We start from the raw sequence: 21,012 nt of genomic DNA, 5'->3' as shown, positions 1-21,012 counted from the left end.
TGTTATAATCATGCCTGTGAATAACCACTGCATTCAAGCCTGGGCAATATAACAAGACCCCATCTTTAAAAACAAACAAACAACAAACAAAAGTCTTGTAGTGCTTCCAGCAAATCAGCAGAAAGGAAAAAGAGCTCTAGAGTAAGAACAGTTGATTCTTTTTTTAACAATTAGTGATGGGGGAGTATTCAGATGGCCAGCTAAAGAGAGAAGTTCTAGAACTCAGCTAGACCAGTATATTGCTTTATTTAAATTGGCTCAATATCCTATCTAAAGCTAGACCAGTGGTTTTCAAAGCATGGAGCCTGGACTGCAACAGCTGAGAATGTGTTAGAAATGCAAATTTTTGGGTCCCACCTGAGGTCTACTGTCTCTGGGGGTGGGCCTAGCAGCCTAGGGTTTTAACAAGCCTTCCAAGTGATTCTAATGTGAGCTAAATTTGGAAGCCCCTGAGACAGACTTACTGGAAAGAAGCTAGACCCAGGCCCATAGTGTACTTGATGTTCCTGTGGTTGGTTCAGTTTCCAAACTTGTCTGCACATTGGAATCACCTGGAGAGCTTCAAAGCTACCAATGCCTGTGACCCATCACCAAAGATTGTGATTTAATAGGCCTGGGATATGGCCTGAGCTTTGGAATTTTTAAAGGATTCTCAAGTGATCCTAATGTGCAGACAAGTTTGGAAACCCTTGGATGAATCAAAATACATCTTGAATCAAGGACCAGAGACAGCCAAAAACAAAAGAAAAGACAACACACATATTAGTCAAATTCCATTCAAGGAAGTTTCTTGGCTATTTCAGAGTACTGGAATGTTGTCACAATAATATTGCTTTACTTAAATTGGCTCAACAACCTATCTAAAGAAATCTTTATTCTTGTAAACTACATTTTCTGAAATAAATTCCTGCATTATTTTGTTTGAAGGAAATCTGTAATTTTGGAATCAACAAGGGTTTGTGTCACTCTTTTCATTAAATATTCATCTATGCCATTTAATTGTCCAAAAATGGCATCAGGAACGTCTACACAAGTGGAAAGGAACTGTCTAAGTTTCTGTACACTTGATATGGCTTCTGTGATGGTGACTTTTGGTTGCTCTGGTAAAGATACCTCCCCTTCATCTTCACTTCCTGCTTCACTGGTATTTTCGCCAGCCACCATGTCCTGGATGATGTCTGTGTCCTGAGAGATAATGAGATCATCATCTGCAGTAACAAAGTCCTGGAAATTTACTTCATTTGGGACACCGGTGGCAATAGCCACTGTGTGCCACAACTTTTCAGTGGTAATGTCTGGTTCACTGGGTGCTGATTCTGTGTCACATTCTGCAAATTCCACAGGGATGATGCCTGCCTTCTGCCAACATTTCACCACTGTGGATGGCTTGACTGACCACCATGCTGCAGCAATCATGTCGATGGCCTGCTTGATGTCCACCTCTTCTTGATCCTCACTGCTGTTGAGCTTGAGAATGATCTGTTTTAGAAGGTGGCTCCGGTACAGTACTTTCATGGTGTGAATTATGCCAAGATTCAGTGGCTGCAGGACAGCAGTACAGTTGGAGGACAGATACCCAACCTGAATCCTTTCCAAGCATGGAAGCATGTTATGAGCAGAGCAGTTGTCTATGAGCAAGAGTATCCGGCGTTCCGCCGTCTTCATCCTGGCATCCACTTGCATCAGCCACTCATTAAACAGATCCCTTGTCATCCAAGCCCACTGGTTGGCTCGGTAATCACAAGGGAGGAAATGAATGTTCTTGAGGCAGTGTGGGCTGGCTGACATACCAACAATCAATGGTCTCATTTTTTCAGTCCCCGAGGCATTGCAACAAAAGAGTGCTGTCAACCGCTGCTTTGCTTACTTGCCCCCTCTACAATGGTCTCCTTTAGCAGCAAGTGTGTGCTGGGGAAGCAACTGGAAAAACACTCCTGTTTCATCAGCATTAAAGATATCATCTGGGCTGTAGTCAGCAATCAGTTTTATAATTTCCCTGCATGCCACTTGTTAATCTTATCTATTCCTAGACCATTCATTAACCTGTCACTATCTTCTCTACAGACTGCTTTCAAAGCAATTCCGTGGCGATCTCTAAATCTGTTCAGCCAGCCCACACTTGCTTGAAAATTGTCATAGCCAAGCACGTTGGCCAAATTTAGTGCTTTTTTCCAAATGACAGAACCAGTCACAAGAATGGTTTTGGCATGGATTTCTTGAAACCAAGCAAAAACAGCCTTATCAATGTCATCATAAAGAGCACTCCTCATCCTTTTCCGCTGGGGTCCCACGGATGCCTCCCGCACCTTTTCTTCAAATTTGGTGTGATCCTTTAAGAATGTAGATACAGTAGAGGGAGTGATACCAAATTCTTTTGCCACGTCACCTTTCTTCTTGCCTGAGTCTACAGCTTCCAAAACTTTCATTTTCTCCTCCAGAGAGAACTGCCGACGCTTCTTGTTCCCCTTGTTTGCCATTTCCAGGGAATGAGGGCTGGCCACAACTAACAGGACTGTCTGGTTCCTCCTCGTGGCTTGCTTTGCCACAAGTGTGGAAAACTGTGAAGACAAAATGGAGTACCTATCAGGAAACAATGGATTTCCCCTAAAAGATGGTTCAGGTTTTTACAAATTGTATTAGGAAACGACAATTTATGGTCAAAGTAAAGAGAAGATAGGATTCATGCTACTGACTTTTTGTAGAGGCTACTTATAAAGACTCATAGAATGTTTGAAACAGAAGTGATCTTATCTAGTTTACTTAAACTTTCTGAACCTCCATAAAAATGGGAATAACAATGTTTGCTATGCCTACCATGAGAACAGATTGAAATAACAGGCAGTGAAAGAGCTTTGCAAATAGCATTGCACTGTATACATTCCAAGTCATTATCCAGCTTCTTTGATGGACACAGAAAATGGGGCCCTGGGAAGGGGCCTACCCAGGTTCATGCAGCTTAGATTTCTTAACTCAGATTACTATTTCTGCCAGGCCATGGTCCTGCTTGAAATTCCACCAAAATGAGATCTTCAAAGCTCTACCACCATCTGGCCTGGAAAGATTTTTTACTGTGGGAAGGTTTCTGGTAGCCATACATTCATTTTATATTTACAGGTGCCAAGCTTTAAGGGTAATGAACAATAGAGTCAAGGTCCCTGTTCTTATGAAATATAAAATGTGGTGGGAAAGATAAATAATAAGTAAACAGATAATTACAGAGGGTGATATGTGCTATAAAGGAAATAAACACTATGACAAGGAATAAAAGAGGAAGATCTACTTATTATACAAAGGTGGTCGGGGTGTCCTCACTAAGATGGCACTGAAGCTGAGATCTCCAAGAATATGGGGAAAGGGCTGTCCAGCAAAAGACACAGCATCAGCAAAGCCTCAAAAGCAAAAATAGGCCGGGCACTGTGGCTCACGACTGTAATCCCAGCACTTTGGGAGGCCAAGGCGGCCAGATTAGCCTGGCCAACATGGCGAAACTCCGACTCTACTAAAAATACAAAAATTAGCTGGGCATGGTGGCGGGTGCCTGTAATCCCAGCTACTTGGGAGGCTAAGGCAGGAGAATCACTTGAACCCAGGAGGCGGAGGTTGCAGTGAGCTGAGATCGTGCATTGCACTCTAGCCTGGGCAACAAGAGCAAGACTCTGTCTCAAAAAAAAAAAAAAAAAACATACACACCGAAAATAGCTTGAGGTATTCAGGGAACTGAAATATTTGCATGAATTCAAGTATATGACAAAGGTGGGTGGCCAGACCATTCAAAGATGCCATGGTAGGCTGGGTGCGGTGGCTCACACCTGTAATCCCAGCACTTTGGGAGGCCGAGGTGGGTGGATCACGAGGTCAGGATATCGAGACCATCCTGGCCAACATAGTGAAACCCTGTCTCTATTAAAAATACAAAAAAATTAGCTGGGCGTGGTGGTGGGCGCCTGTAGTCCCAGCTACTCAGGAGGCTGAGGCAGGAGAATGGTGTGAACCCGGGAGGCGGAGCTTGCAGTAAGCTGAAATCGCGCCACTGCACTCCAGCCTGGGTGACAAAGCAAGACTCCCATCTCAAAAAAAAATACAAAAAGTAGCTGAGTGTGGTGGCGCATGCCTATAATCCCAGCTACTCGGGAGGCAGAGGCACAAGAATCACTTGAACCCAGGAGGCGGAGGTTGCAGTGGGCCAAGATCACACCACTGCACTCCAGCCTGGCGACAGAGTGAGCCTCCGTCTCAAACAAACAAAAAAAGATGCCATGGTAAAGAGTTGGTATTTTGAGTGCAACAGAAATCCACGGACGTTTTCAGGCATTTTAAAAGGATCACTTTGGCCATTTTGTGGAAAATGGATCAAAGAGGCAGAGACCAATTAGGTGACAGATTATGGCAGAAGTGATGGGCAGGTTGTAGTACAGTCCCTCTCTGGGCCTATTTTCTTTTTTTTAAATATATATTTTTGAAAAGTCCCATGGTTGCAAACCACAAGACCAGATGATGCCTAAGGTCCTTCCAGATTTAAGTCTTGGACCCTAGATAGATGCTCCAAACTCAAATGGCTTTAGGGGCCAGGATGGTGGCGTAAGTGAGTGAAACAGAGATTGAAGTATTTGGAGAATGTTGTGGTGTATCTTGTCTAGAAGTATTCAGAATTTAAAACAAACAGTCCCCCTGCCCCACGCTGGTCCAACAAAACACGATCCAGCAGTAGCAGTTTTGGGTAATTGCCTTCGTAGGCATTTTATCATGAGAATCCTCAAAGGACAAGAGAACCTGCTGTGACTTTACACTATGACTGTCCCTTCTCAAGGGTAGATTTTTACTATCACCTCCATACATGTATCCATCCATTCATGACATGTACTATGTATTTAGCAGTATGCTTAATGCCAGCCATACAGAGATGAATGGAGCATAGTGTCCACCTTTGAGGAGCCTACCAGGGAAGACAAACACTAGAGCATGTGAAAACTAAATCAGAGGTTACAGAGTACTATTGGAACATAAAAGGGCAGATAATCAACTGGAGTGGGGCATGGATGGGCAGTGCATTTTAAAGAGGGAGCAATATGGTGGGCCTTAAAGAATAAACAAATAGGAACTCATGAGATGAAAGGAAATATTTAATATGAAAGGCAATGAAATACTATAGAAAATAGAATGTCCTGGTCAGGAACAAAAAATTCTTTGGAGAAGAAAGCAAGGAACAAATCACAGGAAGTCCTAGTTAGGATTCTAGCTTGCTTTAGGGGCATTAAGAGGCTTTTGACGGTTTTTTGGTTTTGTTTTTCTGGAATGACATTATCAGATTTACAATATAGTCTTTCGGTTGCAGGGTAGAGAACCTAATGGGTAAAGTTGATTTTCCTAAGAGATGCCTTAAATCTGAAGATAAAAGCAGGCTAGACCAGTAGGCCATATACAGTTTGGATGTTAATTTGAGTGCAATAGGAAGCTACTGAAGGATTTTAAGGAAGGAGAGATGACTGCTGTGTAGAGTGGAAAGGTATCAGAGAAAAAAGCAGGAGTCCACATGAGATAATGGTGGCTTGGATTAGAGTAGTAATAGAGACATGGTGAGTAGTAGTCAGTTTGGGGCTATGTTTTTGCAAGCCCTGTGCTGGACCGGATGTAAGGTGAAGGAGGAGTCAAGGATAACGCCCAGGTTTCTGGTTTGAGCACTGAGCAATCCAGCGGATGATGGTGCCATTTACTGAGGTGGGAGGATCTACTGCGTAAACCTCATTTGTTAAGCACTTTACATGCTTAATATTGCTTACTTGTGGCAGGGCTGGGATTCAAACCCAGGGAGGCTCACAACAAAGCTTGCACTCCAAACACTACAGAGTGCTATATAGCTGGTTCTGGGAACTACTAATATTGAGAGGAGACATAGAAAGAGAATGAAGCAAGAGCCAAATCAGACAAAGTCTTGGTCAAGCTAAGACGTCTGAATTTTATTTTAAGTGAATGAGACACTGGAGGGTTTTAAGCAGGGAGTGACTTGATCAGACTTACAGTGCAAAATGATCAATCTGACTGCTTCGTGGAGAACAGACTGTAGAGGGGATGTGGGGAGAACTACATCAGTCCAGGCAGGAGATGATGGTGGCTAGAAGGTTGGTGATGGCGGTAGATGCAGAGAAGTAGGCAGATTGGAATACAGTGAGACTTGTGCGGGAACTTGTACAAATGTGGATAACTTGTGACACTGGAGAGAAAGGACAATCCAATCCAATTCCTATTTGATTTACGGAGGCTCTCCATACGGTCATTCAGCTCAGCTTGAGTCACTCCAGGAACTCACTACCATCACTATTCGTGGGCCAGTGGGAGAGACGGATTGAGGACAGATCACTGGAGTGAGGAAGGCGCTACTTGATGCGGCACTACGTATGAACCCGATCCTGAATGAGGGAAAGACTGAGACAAGCTGAGGTCAGGCCTTGAACGTCGTGCTGAGGAGAGGGTGGTATTGTAGGCTTCCCAGCGCCCGACGTGGCTCTGAAAGGTGAGGCGGGGCCTAGATCCCGCATGCTCAGCACAGCCCCGCCCCTGTTACCTGAACGCCCCACAGCAGTGCCCGGGGGCTGAGCGGCCGGGGCCACCGCCGGCAGCCACAGCTTCCTCCTCCGCCCGGGATCTCTGGCCGGAAGCAGTCCGTTCGCCTTACTAGACCCCCTCCAAGCCTTTGAGCAGTTCGTGTGGATCCGCCCCCAAGCTAGGGCTGGGCTGTTGCGCTTGCGCCAGGGGTCGCGTGCAGTCACGCGCCGCCGACCGCTTCCGGTGCGCCGCGAGGGCCGCCGGGACGGGTCTCCCTGGCGATCCGTGGTGTGCCGCTGCTGCCGCTGCAGCCGCCAAACCGGTTTCTCGGTGACGACCGTGTCCCTGCTGTCTTCCTCGAGCTCCCCGGGGCTTGACCCCCGGGGCCCTCGGCAGGCATCGGTGAGAAGCCTGCGGAGCGAACCTGTGCTCCTATACTTGCCCTTCACGACCCCATATCGCGACTCCGAGGAGGGGAAGCGAGAGGGGCTGTCGCGACTCCGCGCCGTGTGTCGCCGGGCGGGGCCGCGGGGCCGGGGCTCCTCCAGCCCCCGGGATGCGCGCGCGAGCCCTCGCCTCCACTTGCTTGTTGCTGCTGTCACGACTGGAGCCGCCTCTCGCCGACAGCGGGGAGCGCGAGTGCGCCAGCCATCCCCCTCGTCGAGCCGCCGGGCCAAGCGCCTCCGGGAATGTGAGCGGCGCGGCTTGCACGCTCCTCCGGGTAAGTCCCGCCTTCGAGGGCCGCGCCGAGCCGCTGGGCGACCTCGAGTTGGATGCTGCGGCTCTCTGAGCATCTACTGACTCTTCCACAAAGTAGGGCCACTGAGCCTTAGTGTCCTCCTTCCGCAATCCGTATGGGACATTCGGATGTCCCAGACGTCTTAGCTTGACCAAGACTTTGTCTGGTTTGGTTCTTGCTTCATTCATGACCCAGAATGAGGGAAAGGAGCTAGCCCAGAGTCAAACTGTGGCCCATGGCTGAGCCCTCAAAGGCCATCTCGTGAGATTCCAAGGAGGATCTGATGGGACAGAGAAAGTGTCTCGCATATTTCAGGTATTGACCTTAACTCTGTTTTACAGATGAAATAGCGGAGACTTAGGGTAAGTAGATTGCTTAAGGTCAGAGGGCCCCGTGCTGGTGCGACTGGTGTAGCCTGTACTAGAACCCGGATTTTCTGTCCTCTAGAGCCCTTCGTTTTTAACCTTATATTGTCCTGCCTTTTTTTGCATTCCTATACTGCGGCCTCGAGTCTGATAAACAAACTTGGACTCAGGCTTAGAACAGGGTAATAAAACAAAACCCTAGGGTGTTGTCTTCCTGCCCTCAGCCCAAGGTGGCTGTAATGACTGTTTCCTAACCCGTTTTGCTCGGGGTGCTTAGTACCCTATATGCCATTCATTACAGATGCTCTCCTGCAGTTACTGCCCTTCTCCACAAGGCTTTCAGCCGCCCAGAAGTCAATTCAGGGCAAAAAAGCGCAGTCCCCACGTAGCCTTGATTTGAACTCCTGCTTCCCTTATCCTTTACTGGCCTATTGCTTACCCAGCCAAGTTGTAGACTGTGTTCTCTTCCTGGGTTGCACTATGACAGTTAGAATGTAGGTTTTTGTTTTGTTTTTGTTAGTTTAGTTTTTGTTTTTAATAGGAAGAGGAATCATTTAGAGATGACAGAGAACTAGGAAGAACCTTAGGAATAATGTGTGCTTTACCTGGGGTATATCCTGAAAATTATAGGTGAAATACAGTGTGTCTGCAATTTCTAGTAGAGGTTTTTTGTTGTTGTAGTTGTTTGTTTTTTTAAGCTTTCGCAACATTGTCAAAAGAATTCTTGCCTCCAAAAGACTAGGAGCCACTGGGTTCATCCTCTTCTCACAGTAGAAACAGTTGAAATTTAGGATGTGGAATAGACTTCTCTGAGATCATAAGGTTAGAGTTTAGGTCTCTTGACTCCACGTGCAGTGCTCATTATACCTTATTTGTGGAGTGAGGTCTAAATGAGAGGTGTGTGGCTTTGTACTGCACGTATCAGTCCCATATTTACCACCACAACTGCCTCTTCCCAGAATTCTGAATTTCCTCCTGACAGATTTTCAGGGGCAACTATGTTATTTTCCTCTTGTCAAATTCAAGTGGTTTCTGTGAGCCTTTCTCCCTCCAAGGATTGAGACTTGTGGTAAAACTCCAATTTAGAGCTTGGCTACAAAAAAAAACTAACTCTTCTTGAACTAGTTATTAAGTTTTTTATGCCTCTTTTCCTAGACATAGAAGCTGTTAGTAGATTCTCTGTTTTTTTAGCCCAGCACCAGAGAGCTGATGTTGGTTGGCCAGATGACTTTAGATCTGTGCTGTCTCTAGCTCCTAGCATATGTTGCTATTTTCATTAATTACAATTGGCCAGGTGTGGTGGTGGCTCATGCCTGTAATCCCAGCACGTTGGGAGGCCAAGGCAGGAGGATTGCTTGAGCCTAGGAGTTGGAGACCAGCTTGGATAATATAGTGAGATCTCATCTCTACAAACAATTTAAAAATTTGCCGGACGTGGTGGTGCACATGTGTAGTCCTAGCTACTTGGGAGGCCAAGGTGGGAAGATCACTTGAGCCTGGGAGGTGGAGACTGCAGTGAGACAGGATCGCATCACTGCACTCCAGCTGAGGGGACAGAGTGAGACCTTGTCTTAAAAATGAATACATTTAAAATTACAACTAATTCAATTCTTCAGTCACACTAGCCATATTTCAAGTGCTCGATAGCCATATGTGGCTGGTGGCTACTATATTTGACAGCACAGATGTAGAACATTTCCATCATCAGAGTTTATTGAACCGTACTGGTTTGGAGGGTTGCCAGTGGAGATGGATAGCAGTGTAACATAATGAAAGAAGGTCCAGGGAGTTGGATTTTTGAGTTAAAAATCTATCTCTCAAGTCCCTGCTTGGGCTTGGTGGCCTTGGGAAGGTTGTTAAGCATCTCAGACACAGATAATAGTCTTTAACAGAGGCTAGATGCGGTGGCTCACGCTTGTAATTATAGCACTTTGGGAGGCTGAGGTAAGAGGATCGCTTGAGCCCAGGAGTTCAAGACCAGCCTGGACAACATAACGAGATCTCATCTCTCTTATTATTTTTTAAATTATATAAAATAAAAAAAAACTTAATGAACTCTTTCATTTTTTTTTTTCCTGCCAGTTACCTGACTTTAGGAATGAACCTAACTGGGCGCATGTAATCCCACTCACGCCGTAATACCAACAGTTTGAGAGGCCAAGGTGGGCAGATCACCTGAGTCCAGGATTTTGAGACCAACCTGGCCAACATGGCAAAACCCCATCTCTCCAAAAAATTAGCCGGGCGTGGTGACATCACCTGTAGTCCCAGCTACTCAGGAGGCTGAGGTGGAAGGATTGCTTGAGCCCAGGAGGTCGAGGCTGTAGTGAGCCCAGAGTGTGCCACTGTACTCTAGTGACAGAATGAGACCGTGTCTTGAAAAACAAAAACAACCCAAAAACAAACCCTTTTCATTTGTATAGCACTTGACTATTTTCTCTTTTTTTTTTAATTAAAAAAGATTTTTATTTTTTTTAATAGAGATGGGGTCTCACTATGTTGACCAGGCTGGCTGGCCTCAAACTCCTGGCCTCAAGCAACCCTCCCATCTCAGCCTCCCAAAGTGCTGAGATTATAGATGTGAGCCACTGCGCCCAGCCAATTATTTTAAAATAGAGTTGTATCTATTGTATCCTTTGAGTCTTATCACTATAAATCTGTGGGAAGGTAGGTGAGACATATCTTTTTTTATACATGAGAGGGAGAAAGCTGAACAAAAAGCAGCTAAAAGACCTGCCCAAAATTGCACAAGCTGGCAGAGTGTAAAGAAATCTTTTACATACAGCCCTTACTACATGTTTGAGTGAATCAACGAAGGCATTTGCTTAAGTTGATGAAACATAGGAGGAATGGGCCAGAACTTCTGATTCCTGGCCAAGCATTTTTTTTTTAAACTGTTTCCATATAGAATTGTTATAATTTGGGGCTAATAAATCTTTGCGGGGTGAGTGGGTACTGTATCCCATGAATATAAGTGAATATAAGTGAAAAGTATTTCTAAGGCAGTAGTCACAAATTTGCTCGGTCTAAGGAATCACCTGAGGCATTTGTTAAGCATGTGGATTTCCATACCCTCGGGAGATTCTGCTCCAGGAGGGCTGAAGTAGAGCTCTGGAATCTGTATGTTAAACAACCAAGCCAGGTGCTTCTTAGGATATATGGGGTGTGGGAAATGTCTGAGCCTTAAGGCACTGGCAGAGGTAAGGGGTTATTTGATCAGGAAGCTGCTGCCCCTCTTAGGGTAGATTCTGGAAACTTTATTTTGACTTTCCTTTCCTTTAGCCATGGACGCATCATATGATGGTACTGAGGTAACTGTCGTGATGGAGGAAATTGAGGAAGCCTATTGTTACACCTCTCCTGGGCCACCCAAGAAGAAGAAAAAGTATAAAATACATGGAGAAAAGGCCAAGAAACCCAGGTTAGCCAACACATTTTGATTGCTGCTAGCATTTATAAACGGAAGTTGCTTGGAGAGCTGCATTGAGGAAAACTTTTAAGACTCTTTGAAAAAGAGTGTTATTATTGAAGTCCTGGGTCGAGGGATGGGGAGTGGGAAGTGGAGGGATTTCTGCCAGCATTGCCATTACTGGCCAGACTTTGCTTTTGTTTTCAAGTTGTCACAGGAAATTGTACCATACTGATGGTAGAAGCTAGGTACAAAAGAGCTACATTATTTATTATTATGCCATTGTTGTTATTTAAACATTTAAAACAAAGCATTAATAAAATTACAAAATTAGAAATAAGGCCGGGCGCGATGGCTCATGCCTGTAATCCCAGCACTTTGGAAGGCCGAGACGGGTGGATCACCTGAGGTCAGGAGTTCGAGACCAGCCTGACCAACATGGAGAACCCCTGTCTCTACTAAAAATACAAAATTAGCCAGGTGTGGTGGCGCACGCCTGTAATCCCAGCTACTTGGGAGGCTGAGGCAGGAGAATCACTTGAATCTGGGACACGGAGGTTGCGGTGAGCCGAGATTGTGCCATTGCACTACAGCTTGGGCAACAAGAACGAAACTCCATCTCAAAAAAAAAAGAAAAAAAGGAAAAAACCACACAAAAAGAAATAATACCAATTATATCTGTACAGAATATCCAAATTGTAGCTCTAATTTCACTCTTGACTCTGAATACCTCAAACTTGCTGAAACTACCAGCATTGGTCATTTTGATTGGTCTGCTTGCTTCCCTCTCTCATCCTTGGGGAGGTGCCATTGACCAGGTTGATGACCAAAGGCTGCGTAGAGGAGTACGGAGTGTGAGTGATAACCAGCCCCTTGAGGAAGCTTTCCCTGAGAGTGGAATGACAGGACGGGACGCCTGTATCTATCTTTGCTTCTGTTGGATTTAAAATCATTCCTGCACAAAAAGTGATCTTTAGGAAAGCCAGTCAAATAAGCCTTTGCTTCCAGGTTTCTGAAGGGAAAACAGCCACTTGCTATCTTTACCATTCATTTTCCCCTCCTCCCTTGGAGCCCCTTATCTTCCTGGATAGTTAGTCCTGACTGTAATATAGTGGCTGTAATGTAGTAACTTTAATATGGTAGCTTATATAAGCATTTCTCTATACTATGAGTTTTTATATTACAAATTGAATGTAATATAATTTGTGTTGTACTGACAGCTATCAGTTATAATCAGGAATAAGATTATAACATATATAACACCATCTGAGGATGTTATTTAAATGTTTCTTTGCTTGACTTTCAGTCCCTATTTAGATAAATGCTTAGAAATGAGAAGCTAGGTTTTATCAACCTCTTGACTACCCATATCTTAGCATAGTAGTACTTACTGGCTGAATGAAGTCCCGGGTCGAGGGATGGGGAGTGGGAAGTGGAGGCATTTCTGCCAGCATTGCCATTACTGGAAAAGCCTGAAGAAGTCATTGCTTCCTCAGGTCTGCTTACCTTCTGTACTATTACGACATCTACCTGAAAGTGCAGCAAGAGCTCCCCCACCTCCCTCAGTCTGAGATCAATAAGAAGATTAGTGAGAGTTGGAGGCTTCTCAGCGTGGCCGAGAGGAGTTACTACTTGGAGAAAGCCAAACTAGAGAAGGAAGGTTTGGATCCTGTAAGTAATTTTTTTTTCCAGCTATTTTTTCCACTGGTTCAGTGATGAAGGCCTTGGGGAAACCAAGCCCCTTGTTCTGTTTTCTTTGCTTTTTTTGGGAAAACTTTTATCATTTTATCCTTCTTGACTCTGAGCTTGCTTGTTTCCATTTTGATGATGTCCTGCACTCTCTTGTCCTCTTCGGTTGCAGCAATACGTGGAGCTGACACTTTTTTGTGTTTTCTACAGTGAGCCTTAGGTTCCTTTTCTAAATTTTAGTGTAACTTGGAGCCCCTTGTAGTTACTATAATATAGTAGCTTTAATGTAGTAAACTTAAATACAGTAGTTTATATAGGCATTTCTCCTATGCCATGAATTTTCGTATTACAGATTGAATGTAATGTATTGTACTAACTGCTATCAGGAATAAGGCTTGCATGTTTAGAGGTAGATAGAGCTGCTTGTGTAATACAGTACCACATTATTTTGTTAGCACTGGTGGTTGGAAACTATGCTGAAAGCAAAAATGCAAGTAAAGCCAAAGATGGTGGAGAAGACCAAGGCTTTGGGTGCTTGGGTTAAAGGACTAACAAGGAAGCATTTAGAATTATGTCTGTCAGCATTTTCTTATTTCTACTTCACAATAACAAAATACACTGGCAGCTATTTAAACTGCTGGGTTTTTGTTTTTTTTTGAGAGTATCCCTGTCATGGCATAAACTGCTGTTTTTTTAAACTGAAATTCCTGCAGGAAGAATAACCTTGCTGTTGCAGGCTGGAACCTTTTAACCTTAACTCCTTATTTCAATAGAAACAATTGTCTGTAACTTTTATTTTGGTAATGTAGAGCAACAGCAACAACGACGTTATAGCAGAACAGGTTGTATTTTCCCTTATTGGAGCTCACCTGCTGCTGCCATTTAAATTATTTTGTGCTTATTGGCCTGGCATTCTTCTTTCTGAGAGAGCTTTGTCTTACCTACAGGCTTGGAGATGCTACTCTCTGCTCCCTCCTCTAGGTGATTTGTTAATTAACAGTGAATCTGGGAAATAATCCCTGTAGTGGAGTGGAGATGGAGTCTAAGAAAAGTTTATCTACTCCCTTTGGTTTCCTTATTATAATAAAATCAGCAGTCTAGGCTGAGTGTGGTAGCTCATGCCCGTAATCCCAGCACTTCAGGAGGCTGAGGTGGGAGGATCACTTGAGCCCAGGAGTTTAAGACTTAGCCTGGGCAAGATGGCGAAACTCTTATCTCTACAAAAATAGGAAAAGATTAGCCAGGCGTGGTGGCATACACCTGTAGTCCCAGCCACTCAGGAAGCTGATGTGGGAGGATCACTTGAGCTGGGGAAGTGGAGGTTGCAGTGAGCCGTGATTGTGCCACTGCACTCTAGCCTGGGCAACAGAGTGAGACTTTCACACACACACACACACACACACACATCAGCAATCTTTTTGTGCATGATAAAGAAAATCCTACGTAATCCTGGAGTGATTTGGTTTTTAAAACTACACAGTAATGTAGATCATTATCAAGACTTTAAAAAATTTTAAATCATCTGCAATGATTCTTCCTTATTTACATGCTTATTTCTATCTACCACTATTTCTACCACTGCCACCAAGAACATGAATAGGTTAGTTCTGATAATAGCCGAGTGACCATTTTAACTTTTGAGTCTTGATTTCCTCATCTGTAAAATGGCAGTAGTCTCTTCTCATAATGTTTAAAATAGGTAATGTAAATCACCTAGCTGAATTCTTTTTTTTTTTTTTTTTTTTTTTTTTTTTTTTTTTTTGAGACGGAGTCTCGCTCTGTCGCCCAGGCTGGAGTGCAGTGGCGCAATCTCGGCTCACTGCAAGCTCCGCCTCCCGGGTTCACGCCATTCTCCTGCCTCAGCCTCTCCGAGTAGCTGGGACTACAGGCGCCCACCACCACGCCCAGCTAATTTTTTTTTTGTATTTTTAGTAGAGACGGGGTTTCACCGTGGTCTCAATCTCCTGACCTCGTGATCTGCCCGCCTCGGCCTCCCAAGGTGCTGGGATTACAAGCGTAAGCCACTGCGCCCGGCCTGAATTCTTGATAATACTGACATAATAAATATTACCCTTTAGTAGATTAAACATTCAGTGACTATATAATAAGGAAAAGTGGCATTTATAGAGTACCTGGAATGTACCAAGACTGAGTGAAGCTTTATGTGCTGTGTTTGACCTCTCCCAGACTGCCTGGTGTGATGGGAAGACCCTCAATGCCCGCATACCTTGGGAGCCTGTCAGAGCCCTGTGGCAGGCTGTCCTCCTTAGCAGCCCTTCAGGTCTCTTGCCAAGTGCAGGTTCCAGTGTTATCCCTTCTAGTCTATAAAATGAGTATCATTGAGGCCTTCCAGGTTTCTTTGTGCTTGGATTTGTTAAGTCAAGGCCATCCTATATGTATTTGCCACCATATAGTCTTGTTCTCCTAACATGGCTGTTTCAAAGGGTGGCTTGAGAATGCCATTTCCCCATTACCTCTCCAATAAAGGCTCCATAAAAGATTCAGTCCATCTGCTCTTATGTTTCATCTGAGTGCTGCTTTTAACTTTTCATTTCTGAGTGCTTCCTTTATGCCTTAAGTAGTCTCATCAACTTCTTGCTTTTGATTTATTGAAGAATCCTTTTGTAGTTGACTTTAGTGTTCATTTTAAAAGATACTTCTGAAATTATTTTTTTGTTCTGTTTAATTTCACATCTCATTTAACTGTTCACTTTGAACTTTTCTGTTTTCCTTATTCGGTGCCTTTAAGTTTAAATGGAAAAAATAAAACATAAATGACTTTTTCTTGGTGCCAATTAGCCATTCAGGGCTGTGCTTTTTAGTACCTGGCCTTCTTGATACTTACAAGACCTGGCCTGGAGTCCCAGCTTTACTGTTTACTAATTTTGTGTTTAGGGAAAGTTTACCTCCCTGAGTTCCATCCTAAATTTTCTCATTTGTTAAATGGGAATAATAATCTTATCTAACATAATAGTGTTGTTTTTAAGATAAAATCAGATAATGTGTTTGAAAACATTTTCTAAACCTGAAGGTACTGGGTCATTGTTAATATTCACATTTTTTTCCTTAGTATATTCAGGACCTTGTGACATAACCCTTTCTATATATACTTTCTCTCACGCAGGCTTCTCATGAAGCCCCTTAGCTTTGTGATCTGTTCATCCTCTTCTTTGTAAGTCTGGGGAAAACCAGTGAGGTCAGAATGCTTACTTGCTGCCTTGAGTTTCATCTTAGCCTGTTAACTTGTATTTTATGCTTTTTGGGTTTTTATTGAGCGTTATACATTCTAATGTTTGAATCTTATACTGCTTTGGAATCCTAAAGTATCAGAGCTCAAAAGGAACTCATAAATTGCCAGATTCAGCTCCCTTGTTTTACAGATGGGGCAGCTGAGGCCTCAGGAGGGGAAAGGATTTGCTCAAGGCTATGCCAGACCTCAGGTTCCAGCTCACAGTTTCATATGGCAAGACCAGTGCTCTTTCCAGAGTTCAGTCCATGCTGTTTCCTGTGTGACTGAGTGAATAAGCTACATTGGCTAAACCGTGATTCAAATGAAGATGACACTGCTGTTGGCAGGGGCTGACCTTATCTGAATTAGGTCAAGAGAGTAGAGTTTTTCCAGTCCCTTTTGCAGGAAAAAAAAAAAAAGAGCTTACACACATATATATTTCTCTCTCTCCATGTGGTCTTAGTCCATTTATCTCTGCTTGTCTCCCCCTTCCTGGCTTCCTCATCCTCAGAACTCTAAGCTGTCTGCACTGACTGCTGTGGTTCCGGACATCCCAGGTTTCCGCAAGATCCTCCCACGCTCAGATTATATCATCATCCCCAAGAGCAGCCTGCAGGAGGACCGGAACTGCCCTCAGCTAGAGCTATGTGTGGCTCAGAACCAGATGTCCCCGAAAGGACCTCCTCTTGTGTCCAACACTGCCCCGGAGAAAGTGCCCAGCCATGCAGGCATGGCAGAGCAGTGCCTGGCTGTGGAGGCCCTGGCTGAGGAGGTGGGAGCCCTTACCCAGTCAGGTGCTGTACAGGAGATTGCCACCTCAGAGATCCTCAACCAGGATGTGCTCCTAGAGGACGCTTCCCTAGAAGTAGGGGAGAGCCACCAACCTTACCAGACAAGCCTGGTAATTGAAGAGACCTTGGTGAATGGCTCACCAGACCTCCCCACTGGAAGCCTGGCTGTGCCCCACCCCCAGGTTGGGGAGAGTGTATCAGTGGTAACAGTCATGAGGGTAAGTGGCTTTGGTACTGATGTCTTTGGCTTTGTCTGGAGTTACTTAAAGGGCAGCTAGTACCATACAGTGTGATTCCAAAGCAGTGGTAATCAAGAGTGCTGGTGTGGCACTTACTGTAGTTCTCTTGAATGTGTCTTGCCCCTGGGCTCACTCCAGAGTTCTTTGGAATTTCTCAGGCACTCTTACCAACTCTTTGCCCAGCTTAGCCAGAATTTTCTTCACATGAGATGGTTCATAAGCTACATTAGCAAGAAAGCTGCGAATTGTATTTGAATTATCCATGAGTCAAAGCTAGGATCTGTCAGGCAATTTAGTATCAGTCAGGATTTTATGTTTTCTGAAGACTTTCCTTTTCTTGAAATGGGATTTCACTCTGTTGCCCAAGCTGGTCTTGCATTCCTGCTTTTAAGCAGTCCTCCTGCCTCAGCCTCCCGAGTAGCCAGGATTATAGGCTTGTGCCATCACACTGGCTCCCTGAAGACTATTTCAGCAAACAATGGCACCTTGAGCTATGTACAAGAATTTTCACACAAGACCTGTACCCAGGTCTTCCTGGATTCAGATGGGGTAAGAAGAAAAAAGTTATCTTCAAGGCCAGGTTGATGGGACTTATATCTGAGAAAGAGGAAATAAGTTTGTACAGTGGCCTAAGTGTCACTCTCAGTTGAGGGGAAAGCAGCACTTTTAGTGATCCCAACAACCTCATCTCCTAGAAGTGGAAGTGGAGAGAAACTGCTACCATGCCACAGTATAATATATACCCTGCCCTCTATAACCTTGGAGAGGATAGCATTCTCAGAGATGGGAGTCTTTCTGTGCAGGCTAAGAGGACCAGCTTGCTGTAGCCCTTATGGCCTGGGCAGAAGAGAACAAGTACCCCTGCAATCTGTCCCAGGGCTAAATCCTTATTTGTTGCCTCAGTGCTGTTTATGATAATGAAGCGTGCAACTAGCCAGTTCTTGTTGTTGGTTGTTTTTTTGTTTTTTTGGTTTTCTTTGAGATGGAGTTTTGCTCTTGTCAACCAGGCTGGAGTGCAGTGGCACAATCTCGGCTCACTGCAACCTCCGCCTACCAGGTTCAAGCGATTCTCCTGCCTCAGCCTCCAAGTAGCTGGGATTACAAGCATGTACCACCACACCTGGCTAATTTTTGTATTTTTTTTTTTTAGTAGAGACGGGGTTTCACCACGTTGGCCAGGCTGGTCTTGAACTCCTGACCTCAGGTGATCCACCCACCTCGGCCTCCCAAAGTGCTGGGATTACAGGCGTGAGCTGCCGCGCCCGGCCGCCACTAGCCTGTTTAAAGCAGGTAAATAGGGTGCCAAGAACACTTGAAAGTGTTAGTATTAGATTCTCTCACTAACTGCTTATGTGATCTTAGAAGTCCTAAATCTCTTAGAACCTCGGTTTTCTATAAAATAAACATAGCACATTTCCTGTGGAAATAGTTTTCTCTTTGTTCTTAATTAAACTTTTTGAGATAATCACAAATTCATTCCTTTTGATAAGCACATTGGGATGAGTACACTGTCTGTTATTAAACTTAATGCAGGCTTCCAGTGTTGAGTGGCCTGGGTGTTCCTTACTCTGTTTCAGTGAAACTGTCCTTCTCTTCATTGCCCATAGGATTCCAGTGAGAGTAGCTCCTCTGCACCAGCCACACAGTTCATCATGTTGCCTCTGCCTGCCTACTCGGTTGTGGAGAGCCCCACCTCCATCAAACTGGTCAGTACTGTATGTGGGGGATTGAAGGCAATTAGGGTATCATAAGCATTTTTTTTCTAAGTAGATTTGTCTTTTTTTCTTTCTGAGCTACCAGTTGTAGGACCAAGAAGATTTCTAAAAGTCTTAGAACCTCAGGATGTGAGGACTGGCAAAGATTTCAGGGATTATGTGGTCCATATGTTCTTAATGGGGGTAAGGGGGTTGTAGATAGATCTCCATGGGATCCATGAATTCACCTCAAGTTTTATACAAACTTTTTTCCTGGAATAGATTCCATGACTTTTATAAAATTTTCATAAGCATACATGATTTAGGAAAATGAACAGCCACTGATCTAATTCAATACTGTGATCGTACAGATTAGGAAAAGGGGCCCAGAGGAGAGAAAGGACTTGTTCAAGGTTACAAGACAAGTCAGACTGGATTCGTTTCTTGATTCCCAGTTGATATTTTTTTCAGCATCGGGGCTGAGATTTATCCCTATTTATCTTTTTCTCACACTATTATAAAGGCATTTTTAGAAAATTTTCAATATTTGATTGCCTACAACTAGTACATCGTAATACAATTGATTGCTTTGTATATTGGGCTTGTATTCTGTAACTTTGCTTAACTCACTTATTAGTTCTGGTAACTTTTGTAGAGGCTGTTGGGTTTTCTACAAAGTTAATCATGCTGTCTACAAGTAATGACAGTTTTATATCTCCTTTCTGATTTGAATTCCTTCTTTTTCTTGCCTTATGATATTGTCTAGGACTTCTGGTACAATGCTGAATAGAACTGGTAAGAGCAGACATCTTTGTCTTGTCCTCATGTAAGGAGGAAAGGATTCAGTCCTTCCTCATTAAGTATATTAACTATAGGTTTTTCCTACATGCCCTTTATCATGTTTAGGTAGTTCCCTCTGTTCCTAATTTTCTGAGAGTTTTTATCAGGAATGCATGTTGGATTTTGTCAAATGCTTTTTCTGTGTCTGTTAAGAGTATTATAAGAATTTTCCAGAAGTTGGTTAAGGTGGTGAACTTCACTATTACTCAAATTTTAAACCACCCTTGTATTCCTGGGACAAACCCCATTTGACATTGATGTATTATCCCTCTCATAGATCGTTGGATTTCATTTGCTAAAAAGTTTGCTCAGAATTTGGCTCAGAATTTCCTTATACAGTCTCTGTCCACTTTTCGTATCAGGGTAATGCTTGCCTCTTAAAATGACTTGGGAAGTATTTTCTCCACCTCAGTTCTTTTCCTTAAATGGTAGTATTACCAGTGAAGTCATCTGGGCCTGGAGTTTTCTTTCTGAGAAGGTTTTTAACTGCAAGCCCAATTTTAAAAATATATATAGGACTATTCAGACTGTCTCTTTGAGTGAGCATTTGGTATTTTGGCTTTCAAGGAATTTGTCCATTTCGTTTAGGCTGTCAAATTTATTGACATAAAGTTGTTCATAACATTCTCTTATTACCCTGTAATAAACAATGCACTTATCTACAAAGATAATTTGAACTGTTGTTTCCCTATTGCTGACAGATGAAAAGTTTAGACCTTAAAATAATGCCTGAATCTTGGCCACTTCTGGTTAAGGCCACTCTCTCCAGCTTTCCAGTGACAAGTAATGCTTTACATTACAGCCAACTAATATTCTAAGATTCTTAGAAATGGACAAACTACTTGTTGCTTATGTTGGTTGTTTCTGGACAGTTACTACCTGTGGAAAAATTCAGGGTGCTAAACAACAGTGTCACTTTATGGCCTGGTACTACACTGGAGCATGACACAAGTTCGCAAGGGCGGTGGCTGCTCCCTCTACTAACGGATACTACCAGAGACCTTCACACAGTGTAGACCTCGGTTACTAACACCTAAATATTAACACCCATGGAATTTGCAGTCCCTATGTTCGTGTCTAGTACTTTGGTAAGCTCCACACCAGGCACATACTGTTTTATGCAATCTTTAAAGACATCTGCAATAGACAATATGCAGTTTGTTTATAAACTGTGAGGTTTATAAACAAAGAGCATTCTTTACATTTGCTACTATGTCATAACAGGCACAATCTGAAATACAATTTTGTACTAGCAGTGTATAAAAATACTTTTAAACAATACTTTTGATAGGTGCACTAACACTTTAAAGAAAACCACTGTGTAGTTATTCCTTTTGAGGATCTACTAAAACAGTTCAACTTACTGCCCCCAGCTACATCTAAAGCACGAACATGGAAAGCAAGTTCTCTTACCCAGGTACCCAGGTACACACCACACACACCCACATGCTGAAACAGTCTCCATTTATGATGCATG

The 21,012-nt window shown here is 43.7% G+C and overlaps 3 protein-coding genes across 3 annotated transcripts in view; 1 reads left to right on the top strand and 2 right to left on the bottom strand.

Moving 5' to 3' along the window:
- Nucleotides 1-813: 813 nt before the first annotated feature.
- TIGD6 (tigger transposable element derived 6) lies at nt 814-6,248 on the bottom strand. The gene is given in 3 exon segments (XM_012504997.2): nt 814-1,994; nt 1,997-2,558; nt 6,016-6,248. Coding segments are annotated over 2 exon segments (1,563 nt in total). The 5' UTR covers nt 2,478-2,558; nt 6,016-6,248; the 3' UTR covers nt 814-912.
- On the bottom strand, nt 5,928-7,334 carry LOC101179584 (cactin-like). Its single transcript, XM_030821635.1, has one exon. The coding sequence runs from the start codon at nt 7,332-7,334 to the stop codon at nt 6,387-6,389; it is 948 nt and encodes a 315-aa protein (XP_030677495.1). The 3' UTR covers nt 5,928-6,386.
- The window catches only part of HMGXB3 (HMG-box containing 3), a 52,768-nt gene continuing 38,344 nt past the window's right edge, over nt 6,589-21,012 (top strand). The window contains exons 1-5 of the mRNA XM_030826654.1: nt 6,589-7,261; nt 10,927-11,065; nt 12,550-12,724; nt 16,483-16,980; nt 18,609-18,707. Of these exons, the coding sequence (XP_030682514.1) occupies nt 10,929-11,065; nt 12,550-12,724; nt 16,483-16,980; nt 18,609-18,707 (909 nt within the window). The 5' untranslated portion in view covers nt 6,589-7,261; nt 10,927-10,928. The remainder of the gene's footprint in view (nt 7,262-10,926; nt 11,066-12,549; nt 12,725-16,482; nt 16,981-18,608; nt 18,708-21,012) is intronic.

The sequence above is a fragment of the Nomascus leucogenys genome, chromosome 2, assembly GCF_006542625.1.
Source record: "Nomascus leucogenys isolate Asia chromosome 2, Asia_NLE_v1, whole genome shotgun sequence".
Classification (NCBI taxonomy): domain Eukaryota; kingdom Metazoa; phylum Chordata; class Mammalia; order Primates; family Hylobatidae; genus Nomascus; species Nomascus leucogenys.
This window is presented reverse-complemented; position numbering and strand designations above follow the sequence as displayed.